The sequence below is a fragment of the Xenia sp. Carnegie-2017 genome, unplaced genomic scaffold (assembly GCF_021976095.1).
Source record: "Xenia sp. Carnegie-2017 unplaced genomic scaffold, XeniaSp_v1 HiC_scaffold_13, whole genome shotgun sequence".
In the NCBI taxonomy this organism is placed as follows: domain Eukaryota; kingdom Metazoa; phylum Cnidaria; class Anthozoa; order Malacalcyonacea; family Xeniidae; genus Xenia; species Xenia sp. Carnegie-2017.
This window is the reverse complement of record NW_025813436.1, coordinates 10,704,840-10,720,546: the sequence shown is the minus strand read 5'-3', so window position 1 is coordinate 10,720,546 and position 15,707 is coordinate 10,704,840. Positions and strand designations below refer to the sequence as shown.

Genomic DNA, 15,707 nt, shown 5'->3' with positions numbered 1-15,707 from the left:
AGCGTTTTCAAGTCATAGCTGATAGTTGGGCACAATGAAACTGGTCTGTTCAGGAGCAAATCGAGTCATTTTCCGATAGTTTAGGTGGGACCAGAGACCACGTGGAAGAAAGAAACCAAGTCAAGTTTAAAAGCGATTCTCGATGAAAGCATTACTCTAACATTGCAAGCTCTCACTACAACGTTGAAACACTGTCTACGAGAAAAAGCCATTTATGAAAGACAATGTTGAAGATATCACATTTTCGATCACAACAAACGGTAGCAGAACGCCACTAACCAGATATTGTAGAACATCGTCTTAATACACAATGATGATTGGTTCCATGCAAGCATTCTGGAAATAAAGACTAACGTGAAATATGTGGTGGACAAGAAAACAAGTGTGAATATATAGTTGATTATTTCACAAGTTCTTGGTGTTATTAATCATGTTATTCAAAAGGATGGTATGACTGTTGAAATATTTACGGAATTTCTGGACAATGGAGATCGCGACGTCTGAACAACAACAAAAAGCATTACCTATTATATAAATTCCATCACCTCGATAACGGCAAAGGGTACTAATGACACCATGCGAAGATATTCTTTAATTCATCTATGGTATTGAGGAAATTCGACAAATATTGACGGTAGCCGCTTTAAGAAATCTGCATTGCAAGGCCGTTATGAAAACGTGCTGCATATAAAAATTTTGTAGCTACAGACGTATTTTCCTCTATGTCTCTTTCGATAGAACTTATCCCGGGGCTTGTAACTACAAATGTACTCCTCATGTATGATCAAAGAGACAGTAATATCTATTATTTATACTTACACTTTTTCTAGCTTCGTATTAATTTTACGATATTTTAGTTTGTTGCATTATCTTTAGAACGAAATTCTTCTATAATCTTGATTCGAGAACTTTAATGGTCATTTTTTTTTGCATTAATTACCACAAAGCAGGAATATAACGTTAAATTAAACATCCAACTCCAACGAACTCTCTGGTCTCGTCAGAAGACACAACCTTTCGAGGTTGAAAGTGGAGGTTCAAACCCTGGCTGGAATAAGATGTTGTTAGGCTATACATAGGATGACTTGAGAAATGGGAAAATAGTGCTGGTTAACAGTAGCAAAATGGCATTTCTATTAGTGTATTTTTCGAGAATGGAATGCGACACTTAGTATAATTTCAGAAAAACTCGCTCTCCGATGAGAAGGAGAGCGAAGAAAAAAAAAGATAGGAATCCAAGCAAAAAACCACTCTTAAAAACACTAAGTCTTTTGCTCAAATTTTTTTATGACTCCCTGCGATCAGGGAGTTATTTTTTTTAAATTTTGAAAAGTCAGGAAACCCAAGAGCAAACAGAACGCCCTAATCATTCCTTTCTTACCTCGAGGCACTCGTTCCTCAGTTCGACTTTCTGTCTTCCACATCCGCCGCGTACACCTGCCAAGTGTGTTGGCAGAGGGGCGAACCAAGGATCTTGTGCACCGGAGGTCATTGATGTCGAACTAAACGCCCAACATCGGCCAGTTGAGCTAAGCGCTCATCATCGAAAGCTGTCAGTTTTTTGGCGTATTTACCCATTTTTTTATTAGTTTGAAGGGAAAGAAAACGAGTCGGTCTTGAACCCGAGACGGTGCAATACCTACACCCATAAAATTCAGTATACAACATATTTTAACTAGAAAAATGAGAAAGAAAAGGACAAGATTTGAACCCGAGATGTGGTATCACAGCACCCATAACTGTACCACTCGGCCAGACGAGAGACATGCAACTCCGTTCTCAACATGTCAAGTGTACGAGACAGAACAACATTTCCTTCCATGTCATATCATGTACAAGTTCACAATATATAGTACGTTTGATTTTGGCTTTTTCACCCTCGTTGCAAAGACGAAGAAAGAGCTTTGCTTTGCTTTACTGTCGTAAGTTAACTTTGTTAGACAATTTATGTTCTTCCAACAGCAAAGACAAAGAGGAAAAAAGTATACACAATGTCAGCCATTGCCATGTGGTGAATCAAGACAATAACGCGCATGTTCGTAGTCGATTTAATGGCGTTTAGAATCATTTAAATTGTCTGTTTAAACTTAGCAAACATATTTTTTCCCATCATAAATAACAGAAACACTTTTTTATTTTGTAAGTGATGCTTCAGAACTTATTTATGTCAGTTTGCGAAGCCTTATTATTTCGATGAAAAATCGTTCCCCTTTTTTGTGATAAGAAATCATACTCATGTTTAAAGACGACGTGGTCCGTTTAGGACTAAACTCGTGCAGTTAAGATGTGCTTCGAAGACTGAAAATATTTTCTTTAAAGCTAAACGTGTTTATATTTGGTACATAACTTTTTTAGAATTTTGGCGTTTGACTTTATTTAACAAACACATTTTTTATCATTACACATAACAGTCAACACTTTTTTACTTTGCAATTGATGATTTAGCACTTACTGATGTAAAGTTTGCAAAACCATATGACTTCGAGGAAACGTTGTTTAATTTTTATTTGGTAAGAAATCATACTCATGTCTAAAGACGACGTGGCCATTTAGGAGTAAACTTATGCAGTTACGATGTGCTTCGGTGATTGAAAACATTGTGTTTAAAAATGGTCATGCATGTTTAGTGTTTTATTAACCAGTGGCTTTGGCAATTTCGTACTTTAGCGTTGGGGATAATTTAACTTGTTTGTTTGGACTTAGTTAACATATTTTGTACTATCATACATAACTACTCCTGTAAAATAACGACGTTTTTAAATGTCGTCTCATGTCTTCTCTTATGAAATATTAACTTTTTGAAATGTTGTTCATGTTGTCTGTAATGACTACATCGACTACTTTAATGATATTTGTCTACACAACGTACATTTCGCGATTGTTCAAGAAACAAGTACTTGATGCTTGCTTATAAGTACTCAAACACGTTTTGCTAAAAAAATTTAATGTAATCATGTAATCTTATAATGAAAGTGACATTTGAAAAGCTGTCACTTTATAAGAGTTGGCATTTAACAGAAAGTTTTCATTTTATGGAAATTGTCTTTTCAACGTTCTTTGTTTTCTCTTTTTGTTTACCTTTGAGTCTACCTTTGTGTATACCTTTGTGTCTATCTTTAGCTTTATGTCTACCTCTTTGTCTACCTTTGAGTCTATCTTAGTATGAAACAGACAGATAAATAATCGCCAAGCCCAAAGTACTAAAGTACCAAAGTCAGTAAAATACTGAACGTGTTGGCTGAACAAAACATTTTTCGTCTTCGAAGTGCATCGTAACTGCATAAGTTTACTCCTAAATGGCCACGTCGTCTTTAGACATGAGTATGATTTCTTACCAAATAAAAATTGAACAACGTTTCCTCGAAGTCATATGGTTTTGCAAACTTTACTTTCAGTAAGTGCTAAGTCATCAATTACAAAGTGTTGACTGTTATGTGTAATGATGAGAAATGTGTTTGTTAAATAAAGTCAAACGCCAAAATTCTAAAAAAGTTATGTACCAAATATAAACACGTTTTGCTTTAAACAAAATATTTTCAGTCTTCGAAGCACATCTTAACTGCATGAGTTTAGTTCTATACGGCCCAAGTCGTCTTTAAACATGAGTATGGTTTCTTATCACAAAAAAGGGGAACGATTTTTCATCGAAGTAATAAGGCTTCGCAAACTGACATAAATAAGTTCTGAAGCATCACTTACTAAATAAAAAAGTGTTTCTGTTATGTATGATGGTAAAAATATGTTTGCTAAGTTTAAACAGACAATTTAAATGATCCCCAACGCCATTAAATTGACTACGAACATGCGCGTTATTGTCTTGATTCACCACATGGCAATGGCTGACATTGTGTATACTTTTTTCATCTTTTCTTTGCTGTTGGAAGAACATAAATTGTCTAACAAAGTTAACTTACGACAGTAAAGCAAAGCAAAGCTCTTTCTTCGTCTTTGCAACGAGGGTGAAAAAGCCAAAGTCAATCGTACAATATATTGTGAACTTGTGCATGATATGACATGAAGGAATTTTTGTTTTGAACACTTGACATGTTGTGATCGGATTTGCATGTCTCTCGTCTGGCCGAGTGGTACAGTTATGGGTGCTGTAATACCACATCTCGGGTTCAAATCTTGTCTTTTTCTTTCTCATTTTTCTAGTTAAAATGTGTTGAATACTGAATTTTATGGGTATAGGTATTGCACCGTCTCGGGTTCAAGACCGACTCGTTTTCTTTCTCTTCAAACTAATAAAAAAAAATGGGCAAATACGCCAAAAAACTATCAGCTTTCGATGATGAGCGCATAGCTCAACTGGCCGATGTTGGGCGCTTAGTTCGACATCAATGACCTCCGGTGCACAGGATCCTTGGTTCGCCCCTCTGCCAACACACTTGGCAGGTGTACGCGGCGGATGTGGAAGACAGAAAGTCGAACTGAGGAACGAGTGCCTCGAGGTAAGAAAGGAATGATTAGGGCGTTCTGTTTGCTCTTGGGTTTCCTGACTTTTCAAAATTTAAAAAAAATAACTCCCTGATCACAGGGAGTCATAAAAAAATTTGAGCAAAAGACTTAGTTTTTTTAAGAGTGGTTTTTTGCATGGATTCCTATCTTTTTTTTTCCTTCGCTCTCCTCCTTCTTCTTCTTCATCGGAGAGCGAGTTTTTTCTGAAATTATACTAAGTGTCGCATTCCATTCTCGAAAAATACACTAATAGAAATGGCCATTTTGCTACTGTTAACCAGCACTATTTTCCCATTTCTCAGGTCATCCTATGTATAGCCTAACAACATCTTTTCCCAGCCAGGGTTTGAACCTCCACTTTCAACCTTGAAAGGTTGTGTCTTCTGACGAGACCAGAGAGTTCGTTGGAGATTGATGTTTAATTTAACGTTATATTCCTGCTTTGTGGTAATTAATGCAAAAAAAAATGACCATTAAAGGTCTCGAATCTTATAGCCGAATTTCGAGCTAAAAATAATGCAACAAAGCAAAAACATAATCGTCAAAATTAAGACATATAAAGATTGCAAGCATGGTATAAATAATATACATTAATGTTTGATTGGTCATATACATCAGCATTACATATAAAATCACTAGCTTAGAATAATTTTTATCGAAAGACAAGGAGACAAGTTTGTCTCTACAAATCTTTCATATTCAGCACGCTTTCATACAGTCATATAATAAAGATTTCTTTCAGCGGCTACTGTCGATGTTACTTTAATCAATCCAATTCCACTTGTCGTAGTTAAATTTGAAGATGATCCATTTCTGGCTTCACATTTATGGATCATGCTTTAACCAGCTAGCTGGTAGCTTCTTTTAACTGCACTTCTGTTGTCGTTCACATTTTGCTGTGTATTCTTTGAGAATGTCGTATATATTTCACAAGTTATACCGTCCGTTTGAATAGCATGGTTTATGACATACAGAACATATCAAGCATAAGTTTATATAGTTTCATTCATGACAGTATATTTGAAGACCAAGCCAAATTCATCTATAAATACTGTGAAGAGAAATTAGCTGCCAGAAGGAAGGATTGTGTTTACTCGTGAAGGCGTTCTACAATGTCTTGTCTCTTGCGTTAAACTGGCATTCAATGTGGTTGTTGTACATATAAACAGTTTATCCATCAAATAATTAGAATTCATCCACTGTCAAATGGTTTTTCTCGTTGTTATTAGGCTTTGATTGTTTATAAGTTGCGAACAATTTTAGATAAGAATCCTTTCCAGTCATCCACTAAATCTTTCTCAACATCATGGTTGACGTGGCGTCGCCGTGCACGTCGTCTTTTGTCTAAACTTCTCTCTGTAAATCAGTTTGTATCCAAATCATCTCTTTCTTTGTCGAATATGATTTCTCTATTGCTTTGTCATAGAACTTGTTGTTGCTGGTTCTGTTCACAGTTTAATGTGGGTTGTTTCAGTCGTAATTCATGTGCTTTCATGCTTTTTTATGTTTACGTCACCAATCACAGATAAATCCCACAAGACCATGCACATTTTCAGTCTTTATAACAAATGATTCTTTCTTGCTTATGACTGCTGTTGTGATGTACTTCTATTGTTGTTCTAAAAGTTTAAATTGTTTATAAGTTGATGAAGTTAATACAGACACACTGTAAAAAAAGACTCTTTATTGAAATTTTATTGTTCTATAAGATCACTATGCCATAAAGCCCACGGGTGCGTAAAACATTGTCAGCTACGTGCATATGTTAAATAACTTGTTACTAGCACAAAAGCTCTTTTGCTCTTGGGAATATAATAACTTTTTCTAACAACAAAATATGCACTTAATACTATACGTACAATAATAAATGCTACCTCGTTTTTCGGAATATTTCCTCTTAGAGATTAACACTCATAGAGAATATCAATTTTTATGCCTTGCTTTTTCCAAAACTAAACGAAAATAGATGATTAAAAGGAACAAAAAATAGTGCACTGAGATTTTTGTATCGGAGTTTCTAAGTTTTAACCATTTCAACCCCCGACTTCATATACCATACATTTTCACAGTTATTGAGTTGGTTGGTTGTTTCTCATTTCGTTTGGTGATTGTTGTAGATCTGTTACGCTGAAGGGTTAATCACAGGATTCCAAGTATGATTTTGATTTGCCTCTAACTCTCTAATCTAATCTCTCCTCACAGCCCAACATGGCGGCTATAGTTTTTACAAAATTTCAAGTTTTTAGATGTATCGAGTGTGCAGTTATTATCATTTGACACCCAGAAGTGGTTATTTTAAACCTACTTCTCACAACAGCTTTGCATTAAACGTGAATGCTAAAGAAAGTCGTCAGAATCCTGGCACGTAAGGGGCTTCGAACAATGGCTGTCAGAGAAGCAAATCGTTTAAAATGCGCAACATTCAACATCCTTGCCCCTTGCTACAAAATTATCGAGTTAGTTTATATTCAGTAATTGTGGAAGTTTTTTTTTAACAATTTTATGCGATTAAATAATCCACTCAAAGTATATTTGCTGGTATTTGATGACGCCGAAAGAAATTTGTATTTTTTATTTCAGCAAATGCCAATGGCCATTATGGCATACAAAAGAAAGTTCGTGTCCTGAGCAATATATCCCACGTTATGAAGCGATCATACAGTTACTAAAATCTGAGCAAGTAAATGCTGACATTGTTTGCTTCCAAGAGTTCTGGTTCAAAGATTTTGTGTTCAGCATGTTTCATGAGAAACTTGGTCAAAGGTTTGTCACAGAATTCAAGATACACAGTTAGGTTATATTACCAAAAGGAAACCAAAACTATTATTGCTCATTGTTTCTAGGTACGAAATAATTAAATTGAAGCGTTTGGGTTTCAAAGCAGACGGATTAGTAATGCTTGTAAACAAAAGTTTGAAGTAAGTTTTATTTTCAATTATGTCTTAAAACTTTGTGAAGTTCGTTAAGTTTAAATCAATCTATTTTTGTTTTATCCAGGGTGAAATATGTGGAAAATATATCATTCAATGATGCTGCATCAAGAGTAGGATTGTTGGTTCATATTGAGCTACTATCAAAATATGAGGTTTTACCTTTAGTGTTAAAGTTAAATTTGCTTTGCTAGTATTATCAGATTTTGCTGTTAGAGCATAATTGTTTAGAATTACAATTATTACCCTTAGGTAATTGTGGTCACATCACATTTAGCTTATGGAAACAGCTATTGGGATCAATATTTACGACTGGTAAACTTTTTAAGTTTAAAACTACAGTGCACCTTGAACATATTCCAAAATATTTTGATTTGAATCATTTAAATGTGCATATCCACTAACTTGTGAAATGACTTTGTAGACGGAAGCAAAAAAACTTATGGATGCTATTGATAAATATTCGTTAAGGTAAACTAGGATAAAATAGCCCATGGACAAATATATAGAATATCTTGTTTATATTTTGCCAATTGTAAATATAAATTCTAGGCACAAGAATATTCCAGTAATTCTGGCTGGAGATATTAATGGTCCAGAAGATAGTCCTGTGTGTGAACGTATATTCGAAGAAGACTTTGAATCTGCATATAAAACAATCCATGGTCAAGAACCAAAGGTCACACATAAAGATCATTCAGAAAATTGTGCAGCAGTTGACTTCATATTTTATCGGTAAGCTTTTGATCTGATAATAAATTGTACTTGGTAATATGTGAAATTTGAACAACTTTTTTTATGTAGAAGTACACCAACTTGTGAAATTACACCAAAAAATTCTGAGCTTTTCCCCAAGGAGTACACCGACAATGTATGTAAATGTGTTGAAATCATCTATTTTGATGTTTCAAGTGTCGTTATTCAAATAGTATATTTTTTCAGGAATGGCCTTCTGAATTTACACTTTCTGATCACAGATTGCTAACAGCCGAATTTGAACTGAGGGGAAAAAATTAAAGAGTTACATGTCGATTGCATGCATAATGAAAATATTTCTGTAGTCCAAATCTATGTTATAATTTATAAATGACTACAATGTTTGTTAAGCATCACATTTTGCACATGTATTTGCTATACTGCAATATATATATATATATATATTTATAAGGCTTATATTATAATTTCAAGCCCAGATTCCTAATAAAATACTGTGACGCTAAAATATAACACAAAATAAGTGGAAGACTTCAAAAATTCTTACCGCTCTTTTTGTCATGTACATTAGGGGATAAATAATCATCATTTCCCAATAGATCATCAATGTTCACAGGAATAAGTTGAAACTCCCTATTATGATTGTCAGTTGTCGCTTCACTACTAGAAATGTCAAGTTTAAATTCTTTAGCCAAAGGGATATTTGTGGTAGGAGTATCTAAATGAAATAAAATTCTAGATTTTTCAATTTCTTGTCTTTCACTTCTAACAGAGTCCATGTTAAAATCAACTGGTGGTCTAATGTTTTCAAGTGGTGTTTCATCATAGGTAAAATTTGCCATGGAGAACATTGCTGGAGTTAGAAAACCTTTAGAATGTGGCACATAAGCCTTTTTTGACAACTCTTGAAAACTTTCAGTGGCAGACTGATTCCCCAGACTCTTTGGTATTGATTGTGGAGTAGAGTTCAACAAATCAGAAGTTTGTGGTCGAACCAAATTTTTCTTATCACTTGACTGTCCTGAAAAAGAGTCCTGTTCTTTAATTGGAGATCTGGCAATAACATCCTTACACTTGAATGCTTCTTGAGCTAAAAAGTATAACATTAAAATATTCATGGTGCATTTTACATAAAACTGAGAATTTGTGATTGATAAGCTATATAGACTTTAAAGAAATACCTAAATTTCCAAGAGGGTCCACAATTGCAAACTCCTAAAAAATGTGAGGTAAGTGTAAAATGTATTGAAAGAAATGGAAGAGTCATATTTTGTCATGCCTTGGGAGTAGTTTCATCAGATGAGCTGCAAGATCCTTTAAAAGTAGTAACTGCATCACAAAATACGGCTTCAGCAATCTGTTATGAACAAAACAAGATATCTTGCATGCCATTTACTTGAATAGAAAAGGATGCACAAACACAAGGAAATTATTATACATTATTGTCTATTCTTTCCTTACTTTCTCTGCTAAAATGGTTCTTGCAGGTGTACGATGTCCTTTAGATGTAGATTTGAGTTCAGAAGTCAATGGCGTCCTTGCTTGATCAAGTCTAGCTTTTAAGTTTGACAACTAAAGAAAATACTCATATCACCAAACTTTTCCAAACTTCATGAAGTGTATTAAGAAAAAACGCCAGACTTACATTGTCATCAGTAAATTCTCGAGACAAAAAATCTGGTTCCCCATCTAAACTATGCAAGGCACCTTGTATGTCAATCAAATCTCCAGGATCCAAACTCTTTCTCTTTTGTTTTGTTTTTTTAGCTGTGGTAAAAGACCTGCGTCTCACAGTAGTCTTTCGATCATTTTTCTCAACAGGTGTTTTACTAAGTTGTCTGTACAATGGTTTTGGTATTTTTGATGTGAAAATCTTTTGCTTCAAGGAATCATTCACTGGCATAAATCTTAAAGTAAAAATAATATGTAACTGACTCCATAATTGGCATGAGGGTATGTATTATGAATGAAAAATGAATATATTATTCAAGCATATATACCTTTCATTCACGTCATCACAATTCCAAGCCACTGTTTCATCTAAAAAACAATCAAAGAATAATGTAAAAAGAACCCACTTGAAAGAGCCAATAAACAAAACAACACAATTCAGCATGTAGAAAACTTACCCTTCAAAGCTAATTCCTTTACACTTGTTGTTAAACTTTCAATCACATCTGGTGTGGCTAAATACAATAACAATAATTCACCATTAATATAAACAAATAAAATACTAGATACAACTATTTTCAATCAACCCTTGTCCCCCCCCCCCATACAAAACTATGGCAAATATCAAGATGGTCAGAGAATTTCCCAAGTTCTTTGTGATAATGCATTGGTGAGAGAAAAAACACTGTATACAATACAGTATTCTACACAGTATAGTAACCAAGACTATACATTATGTACTTATAATAAACTCAGCAAAATATAATACAAAACCTCCAAAAAAATTATGTACTAGCCTTGGGTCTTTGGAGTCTTCCTTAATGATAACTGAGGAGATAGATTATCAGAGCTTGGTTTCAGTTGGTCAGATGTTTTGTGCTCAGGAGAAGGAGTTGCCGGCACTAAACCAAGACCAAAGTCCTTTAACAATGAAAGTCAATGATGAACAGTGCAGTCATATCTAATGGAAAATGACAGATGTCTAGTTACATCAAACATATCGTACATAAGAATCAAGGGCCACAAAAGAGTTATGAGATACATCCTCCAAATAAAGGTAGCACTCTTCTTTGAGCAAATCAATTGATTTCTTGATCTCTGGTATGAACTCATTCATCAAAGTAGCTCTGTGATTGTACAAAATAACATTGCTATGAAAAACATTCAGAATCTATTCCAAAGCAATCATCAGAAAAACAACATAGTTCATAGGATTCATATTATTATAAAACATTCTGTTGGAATGTCATTTAATCATTTTTTCATAAAAAAAATCTACCTTAAAGCTTGAGCTTGCAAGAGATAACTACCATGTGATCGAGCTTCAGATTTAACAGTGGGAATATAATGCTCAAAATCTGGGGTACCATCTCAAACGAGAAAAGCAAAGCTGTTTATGCTCTTTTACAATTAAAATATAAGCTTCAATTCTGTTTCAAACTTTTCAAACTATAATTACCAAGTTTGATCTTCTCTTTGAGGTCATACAGAGCAAGATTTGATAATTGAACCAAACTGAACAAAAAGGTAAACAAGAACAATAAAAATGCTGCCTGTTTTGTAATAACAGTTTATACATCATCAACTTAACCTTAACATATTTAGTTTTCCTCCCTCATATGTGTTCTTGATATCTCTCTATAGAAAAAAAAACGCCAAATAGAAAAATCCCGTAACTAAACTTTCTTTATGTAAACAAGTATGTCTTAGTGAAACATTTGAATCAGATCTTATCAGCAAACAGACATTGCCTCATGCAGAGTGTAGTGACTGCATTTTATTTTAGAGACTCCTGCTTTAAAAAGATTTCATCATTCTCATTACAAAATAAACCATATATGTGATAAAGAAAACACAACCAACTCTGTACCATTAGAATGGTGTCTCTGTACTTGGTGGTCAACATCTCTGGAATCTAGAAAATATAAAAGCAAGAATGTGAAATGTCTGATTGATATGAAATTATCAAATGGTCAATTTGTTGCCCAGTAAATCATCATATACTGACTTGTAATTGAACAGATGATCCATTCAAATGAAACTTTGTTTCATTATTTTGTAGTATTTCATCCAAAATGTCTCTCTGAAATAAATTACCACCAATTTCATGTTATTTTTACACAAGGTAAATATACAAGTGAATTTTACCAAAAAACAATAAAAAAATAATTATACACCTTGTTCTTTGTATCTTCATGAAAACGTTTGAGGACTTTCCAATGTTCTCTTACCTTGAAAAAAACCCTTTACACAATGACTAAAATTTCTCAGATATAGCAACAATAAACAAAATGTTTAATAACAATGCTTAAATGTTATTTCTTCAGGAAAATTACCTCCTGAAGCTGTTTACTTTGTTGTAGTGCAACTACATCAACAGAGTTGGATTTTCTGTTCAAAATACAAAAAAAAACCCTAATTATGCAAAAAATTATTTTTGAATATTACAAAATGTACAATCCTTACCTATCCAAGGAATATGGATTGCTACCATGAGGATTCAGCTTTTTCTCAAAAGCTCTTATTTCTTTGCATAATTTTCTATGTTCTCTGGTAGTTGATCTATTGGCAAAACATGATTTTAGACTATGACATGAAAAAATGTAATAACTGTGAGCTTCTCTTACTCAGCATGAGATTTCCAATGCTTCTGTATTTCAACATTGTATTGCACATTGTCAAAAAACCTAAAATAAAAACATCATTTCATTATTCAGAGGAAAAAATACACTACTGACAGCATATTTCAGACTAAAACATGAAGAACAATAAACCAGCACTGAAAAGTTTTTTGAAGAAAGTCAAACAAAAATAGTTATTGTCATCAAATTCTTTACACCTTTGCCTTTCAGCCAATATATTTGCAAGAACTGCTTTATAAGAAATATTGGTAATATTTGGCATTCTTGGAAATTTTTTGGAGAGACAAGGACCCACACTTTCTTTCCCTAAATATTTTAAGAAACTGTTCATGTATTTCAAAAGAAAGTAGTGAGTTTGAAATGCATTCACAAACAAACCATGGCAAAGTTCACAAAGAGCTTTTTTCAACACATGACACGAGAAATAAAACACCACTTCATAAAATCGTTTTCCTTCAAGGTAAAGAATTAATTGTTTTAAGACTAGAGAGCATGAAAACCTTAAACAGTTCCACAATATACGTACCTCCAGGAGATAAAAACAACGTAGCCCCTATCACTGGCAGGTTGGACTCGGGCTCTTCCTAAGAAAATTAGGTTTAAACAGATCAAGGCTTCATGCAAGCACTTACATAACAAAATATCACAAACCTTTGCAATTCGTGTTAACCAAGATTTACATGATCTGCGAAATTCTTGCTCAGCTTTCTTATTTACAACAGGCCAGCAATCTCTGGAAAATATTATTGGAGAAGAGCTATTGCCTTAAAGATGACAGAAAATTTCGCTCCAAATATTTGTGAATATCACCTCAGACTGTACGTTATTATTTAATTTATATCCCAGTGACGTTGAGGCCTATTACGTATAGTACATTTCTTCACAGATTTTGAACATTATACTCCCTGCATAAAAGCTTTTGTACGATCTGTTTCATTTTTACCACTATAAATCTTACCTAAATTCTTGCAAAGCTAGAGCTGTATCCAATCTGCAAAACAGAAAGTGGAAAACAATTTCCATAGCCTTCTTGTTCGGATACAAGAACATATCACTACAAGAAATACAACAGACTGTTAATGGCGTTGAAACACAAGCAAGACGAAAAAGCAAAGTAACTCACCTATTTAATGGTATCCCATGTTTCGACTCAAGAGATTCAACATTAAAACCCAACAGCAACAGATTACTGTAAAATATCTCTTTCAATTCCATTTAGAATGAGACAACTATTTCATTCGTCCAGACCCTCATTAGACCATTTATACGTTGTATGAGCAGCTTCTGATAAATAAGGAGTAAACCATCCATATTAGTATGAGTTAACGATGAACATAAATGATATCAAAGATATCTTTACGACACTCTTTCACAAAATTGTCAGCCATTAATTTCATTCTTCATATTTTTCGCGCCTAAACAAGATCACGCACACGTAACACGCGCGACTCCTCTCGTGTACCCCCGTACGCCGATAATTTCCGATCATTTTAAATGTCAAATAAAATGGCAGACGCAATACCTGTAAAACTTGTGCAAAATCTATCGAAATTGTTTCGTCATTCAAGGATTACTGTGCTAAACGTTAAGTTTGAAAGATTCTCATCAAGTCATTCAGATAAAGAAAACAGCAAGGCCGATGGTAATGAAACAAGCGAAGAATCCAACCTTAACACCAAGCAAGAAGTGAGCGACGCATACGCTGCTTTTCCTGACAACGTAAATCCCAAGACAGGGGAGAAAGGGGGCCCTAGGGGACCAGAACCTACACGTTATGGTGACTGGGAAAGAAAAGGCCGATGTATAGACTTCTAACACAAAATTAGCTCAAAATAAAATGACTGTTGATCAAAATAATAGCATCATTTGTCAAAAAATTTCTATCATCACATCTTTGACCTTTTTACAATAACTCTACAAACATCCATAGCCTATGATTTGAATTTTTCTACATATATAAAATATATCAATGGTAAGACTATTGCGACAAATATAAAAACTGCCACAGCTGATTTCCAGCCACAACCAGACCATACTGATCCTAATTCTTCTGTCTCATTTTTTCTATTTCTTGGGCGTATGCATTGAGTTGTTAGTTTTTTAGTGACATGTTCTAAATCTGGCTCTCTGTTTGAGACACTCTGACATATTTTTTGTAAATCATCATCCATTCTCATTAGAAATTTCTCCGTGTCCTTCATACTTGCACTAATGCTCATGGTTCTAACATTTGTGTTTGATTTCCCATCAATATCTTCATAATCAGAGCCGGAATCATTGTTGACTTGAGAGACATTCTCCTCTTTATTTTCTGCTAGCACTCGCTCAGTCAATAAACTGTGAGGTTGTATGGGTATTTTTATATGTTTCAGAGCATAAAAGTCTTGATCACTGAACAGATTATTTGTTGTTTTTAATTCACCAATCTATAAACATATAAGCAAAATAAGTAATAAAGCCTGCAAGTAATAAAAATCCAGTATATTCAGTAATATTTCAATCAAATCATACCGTGCATCCATACTGCAAAGCAAACTTTGATAAAGTATCATTCTGAAACACAGGTCTTTCAATAACACTAATCTTTTTCAATTCACTATTACTATTATTTTTATTGCCATTTTCTTTGTTCAATCTAGTCCTTGATCGTATTTCATTCATTTCAAATTCAATGTTTTCATCATCACTATCTTCAGGACAATAATGAGAATTGTTCTTGCCATACACGTAAACACGACCAGTTTTATAATTCTGCGGCTGTGCATATCCGTTCAATAAACGTTCCTTTTCTGCCGTTTTTGTGTCTTTACGAGCATTTTCCTTTTTGGATTTGTCAGGTTTAAGCATGATATTGTTCGATGATCCGCCAAGGTAAGCATTTATAAAACTGTAACTTTGCGAAATTTCAGCACTATAAAACTGTATAAAACATGTCGCGATGTGAATGAATTTTACTCCCAGCTCTGATGGAACAATTGGGAAAATGAAAAATAAAAAGTTGTGATCTTTTACTATTTTATAACACAAATAAAATCAAATATATTATTTGATTTTTGTAGTTTTGTGTAATACATTTGAGTCATAGTATTTTGTAATTATCGGCGCATGGCATTATTGGAGGCATACCGCTGTGCAAACGTACTGACAATTATGCTGACAATGCACTTGTGTAATCAGTGCAGAGCATTGGTGCTGAGCCCAGTGAACTGTATAGGGGCCTTTTTTGTTGAAATACTAATGAGGTAACTCAGAATGGTGTATTGCCTTCTCGGCTTCTCCTCGATTATTTTTT

At 34.0% G+C, this 15,707-nt stretch overlaps 3 protein-coding genes across 3 annotated transcripts; 1 reads left to right on the top strand and 2 right to left on the bottom strand.

The window, feature by feature from the left end:
- Positions 1-6,642: 6,642 nt before the first annotated feature.
- LOC124450210 (uncharacterized calcium-binding protein At1g02270-like) lies at positions 6,643-8,850 on the top strand. The gene is made up of 9 exons (XM_047000816.1): positions 6,643-6,914; positions 7,039-7,221; positions 7,302-7,376; positions 7,456-7,543; positions 7,641-7,703; positions 7,813-7,859; positions 7,941-8,123; positions 8,193-8,259; positions 8,331-8,850. The coding sequence occupies exons 1-9, from the start codon at positions 6,793-6,795 to the stop codon at positions 8,403-8,405; spliced, it is 903 nt and encodes a 300-aa protein (XP_046856772.1). The 5' UTR covers positions 6,643-6,792; the 3' UTR covers positions 8,406-8,850.
- On the bottom strand, positions 8,301-13,809 carry LOC124450194. Its single transcript, XM_047000815.1, has 24 exons — positions 13,539-13,809; positions 13,374-13,469; positions 13,067-13,148; positions 12,942-12,999; positions 12,794-12,868; positions 12,613-12,721; positions 12,401-12,460; positions 12,240-12,335; positions 12,110-12,164; positions 11,951-12,004; positions 11,782-11,856; positions 11,644-11,688; positions 11,365-11,411; positions 11,233-11,288; positions 11,053-11,143; positions 10,780-10,900; positions 10,571-10,694; positions 10,232-10,288; positions 10,103-10,142; positions 9,748-10,009; positions 9,564-9,674; positions 9,382-9,459; positions 9,284-9,317; positions 8,301-9,192 (listed from the first exon to the last, which is right to left on the bottom strand). The coding sequence occupies exons 1-24, from the start codon at positions 13,628-13,630 to the stop codon at positions 8,636-8,638; spliced, it is 2,475 nt and encodes an 824-aa protein (XP_046856771.1). The 5' UTR covers positions 13,631-13,809; the 3' UTR covers positions 8,301-8,635.
- Positions 13,810-14,280: 471 nt separating this feature from the next.
- On the bottom strand, positions 14,281-15,706 carry LOC124450224 (lysM and putative peptidoglycan-binding domain-containing protein 3-like). Its single transcript, XM_047000825.1, has 2 exons — positions 14,927-15,706; positions 14,281-14,841 (listed from the first exon to the last, which is right to left on the bottom strand). Exons 1-2 carry the CDS (start codon positions 15,260-15,262, stop codon positions 14,347-14,349), a joined length of 831 nt encoding a protein of 276 aa, XP_046856781.1. The 5' UTR covers positions 15,263-15,706; the 3' UTR covers positions 14,281-14,346.
- Position 15,707: the final 1 nt, after the last annotated feature.

What these genes read in the sequence shown, in the direction of transcription:
- LOC124450194 (XM_047000815.1), bottom strand. Translation starts at nt 13,630, where the DNA reads ATGGAATTGAAAGAGATATTTTACAGTAATCTGTTGCTGTTGGGTTTT. An exon ending in CAAAGAGAAGATCAAACTTG is followed by an intron (nt 11,144 to 11,232) that starts GTAATTATAGTT and finishes TTCTCGTTTGAG; the next exon opens with ATGGTACCCCAGATTTTGAG. An exon ending in GGACCCTCTTGGAAATTTAG is followed by an intron (nt 9,193 to 9,283) that starts GTATTTCTTTAA and finishes TATACTTTTTAG; the next exon opens with CTCAAGAAGCATTCAAGTGT.
- LOC124450210 (XM_047000816.1), top strand. Translation starts at nt 6,793, where the DNA reads ATGCTAAAGAAAGTCGTCAGAATCCTGGCACGTAAGGGGCTTCGAACA. An exon ending in CATGAGAAACTTGGTCAAAG is followed by an intron (nt 7,222 to 7,301) that starts GTTTGTCACAGA and finishes CATTGTTTCTAG; the next exon opens with GTACGAAATAATTAAATTGA. An exon ending in GGGATCAATATTTACGACTG is followed by an intron (nt 7,704 to 7,812) that starts GTAAACTTTTTA and finishes ATGACTTTGTAG; the next exon opens with ACGGAAGCAAAAAAACTTAT.
- LOC124450224 (XM_047000825.1), bottom strand. Translation starts at nt 15,262, where the DNA reads ATGCTTAAACCTGACAAATCCAAAAAGGAAAATGCTCGTAAAGACACA. An exon ending in CTTTGCAGTATGGATGCACG is followed by an intron (nt 14,842 to 14,926) that starts GTATGATTTGAT and finishes ATATGTTTATAG; the next exon opens with ATTGGTGAATTAAAAACAAC.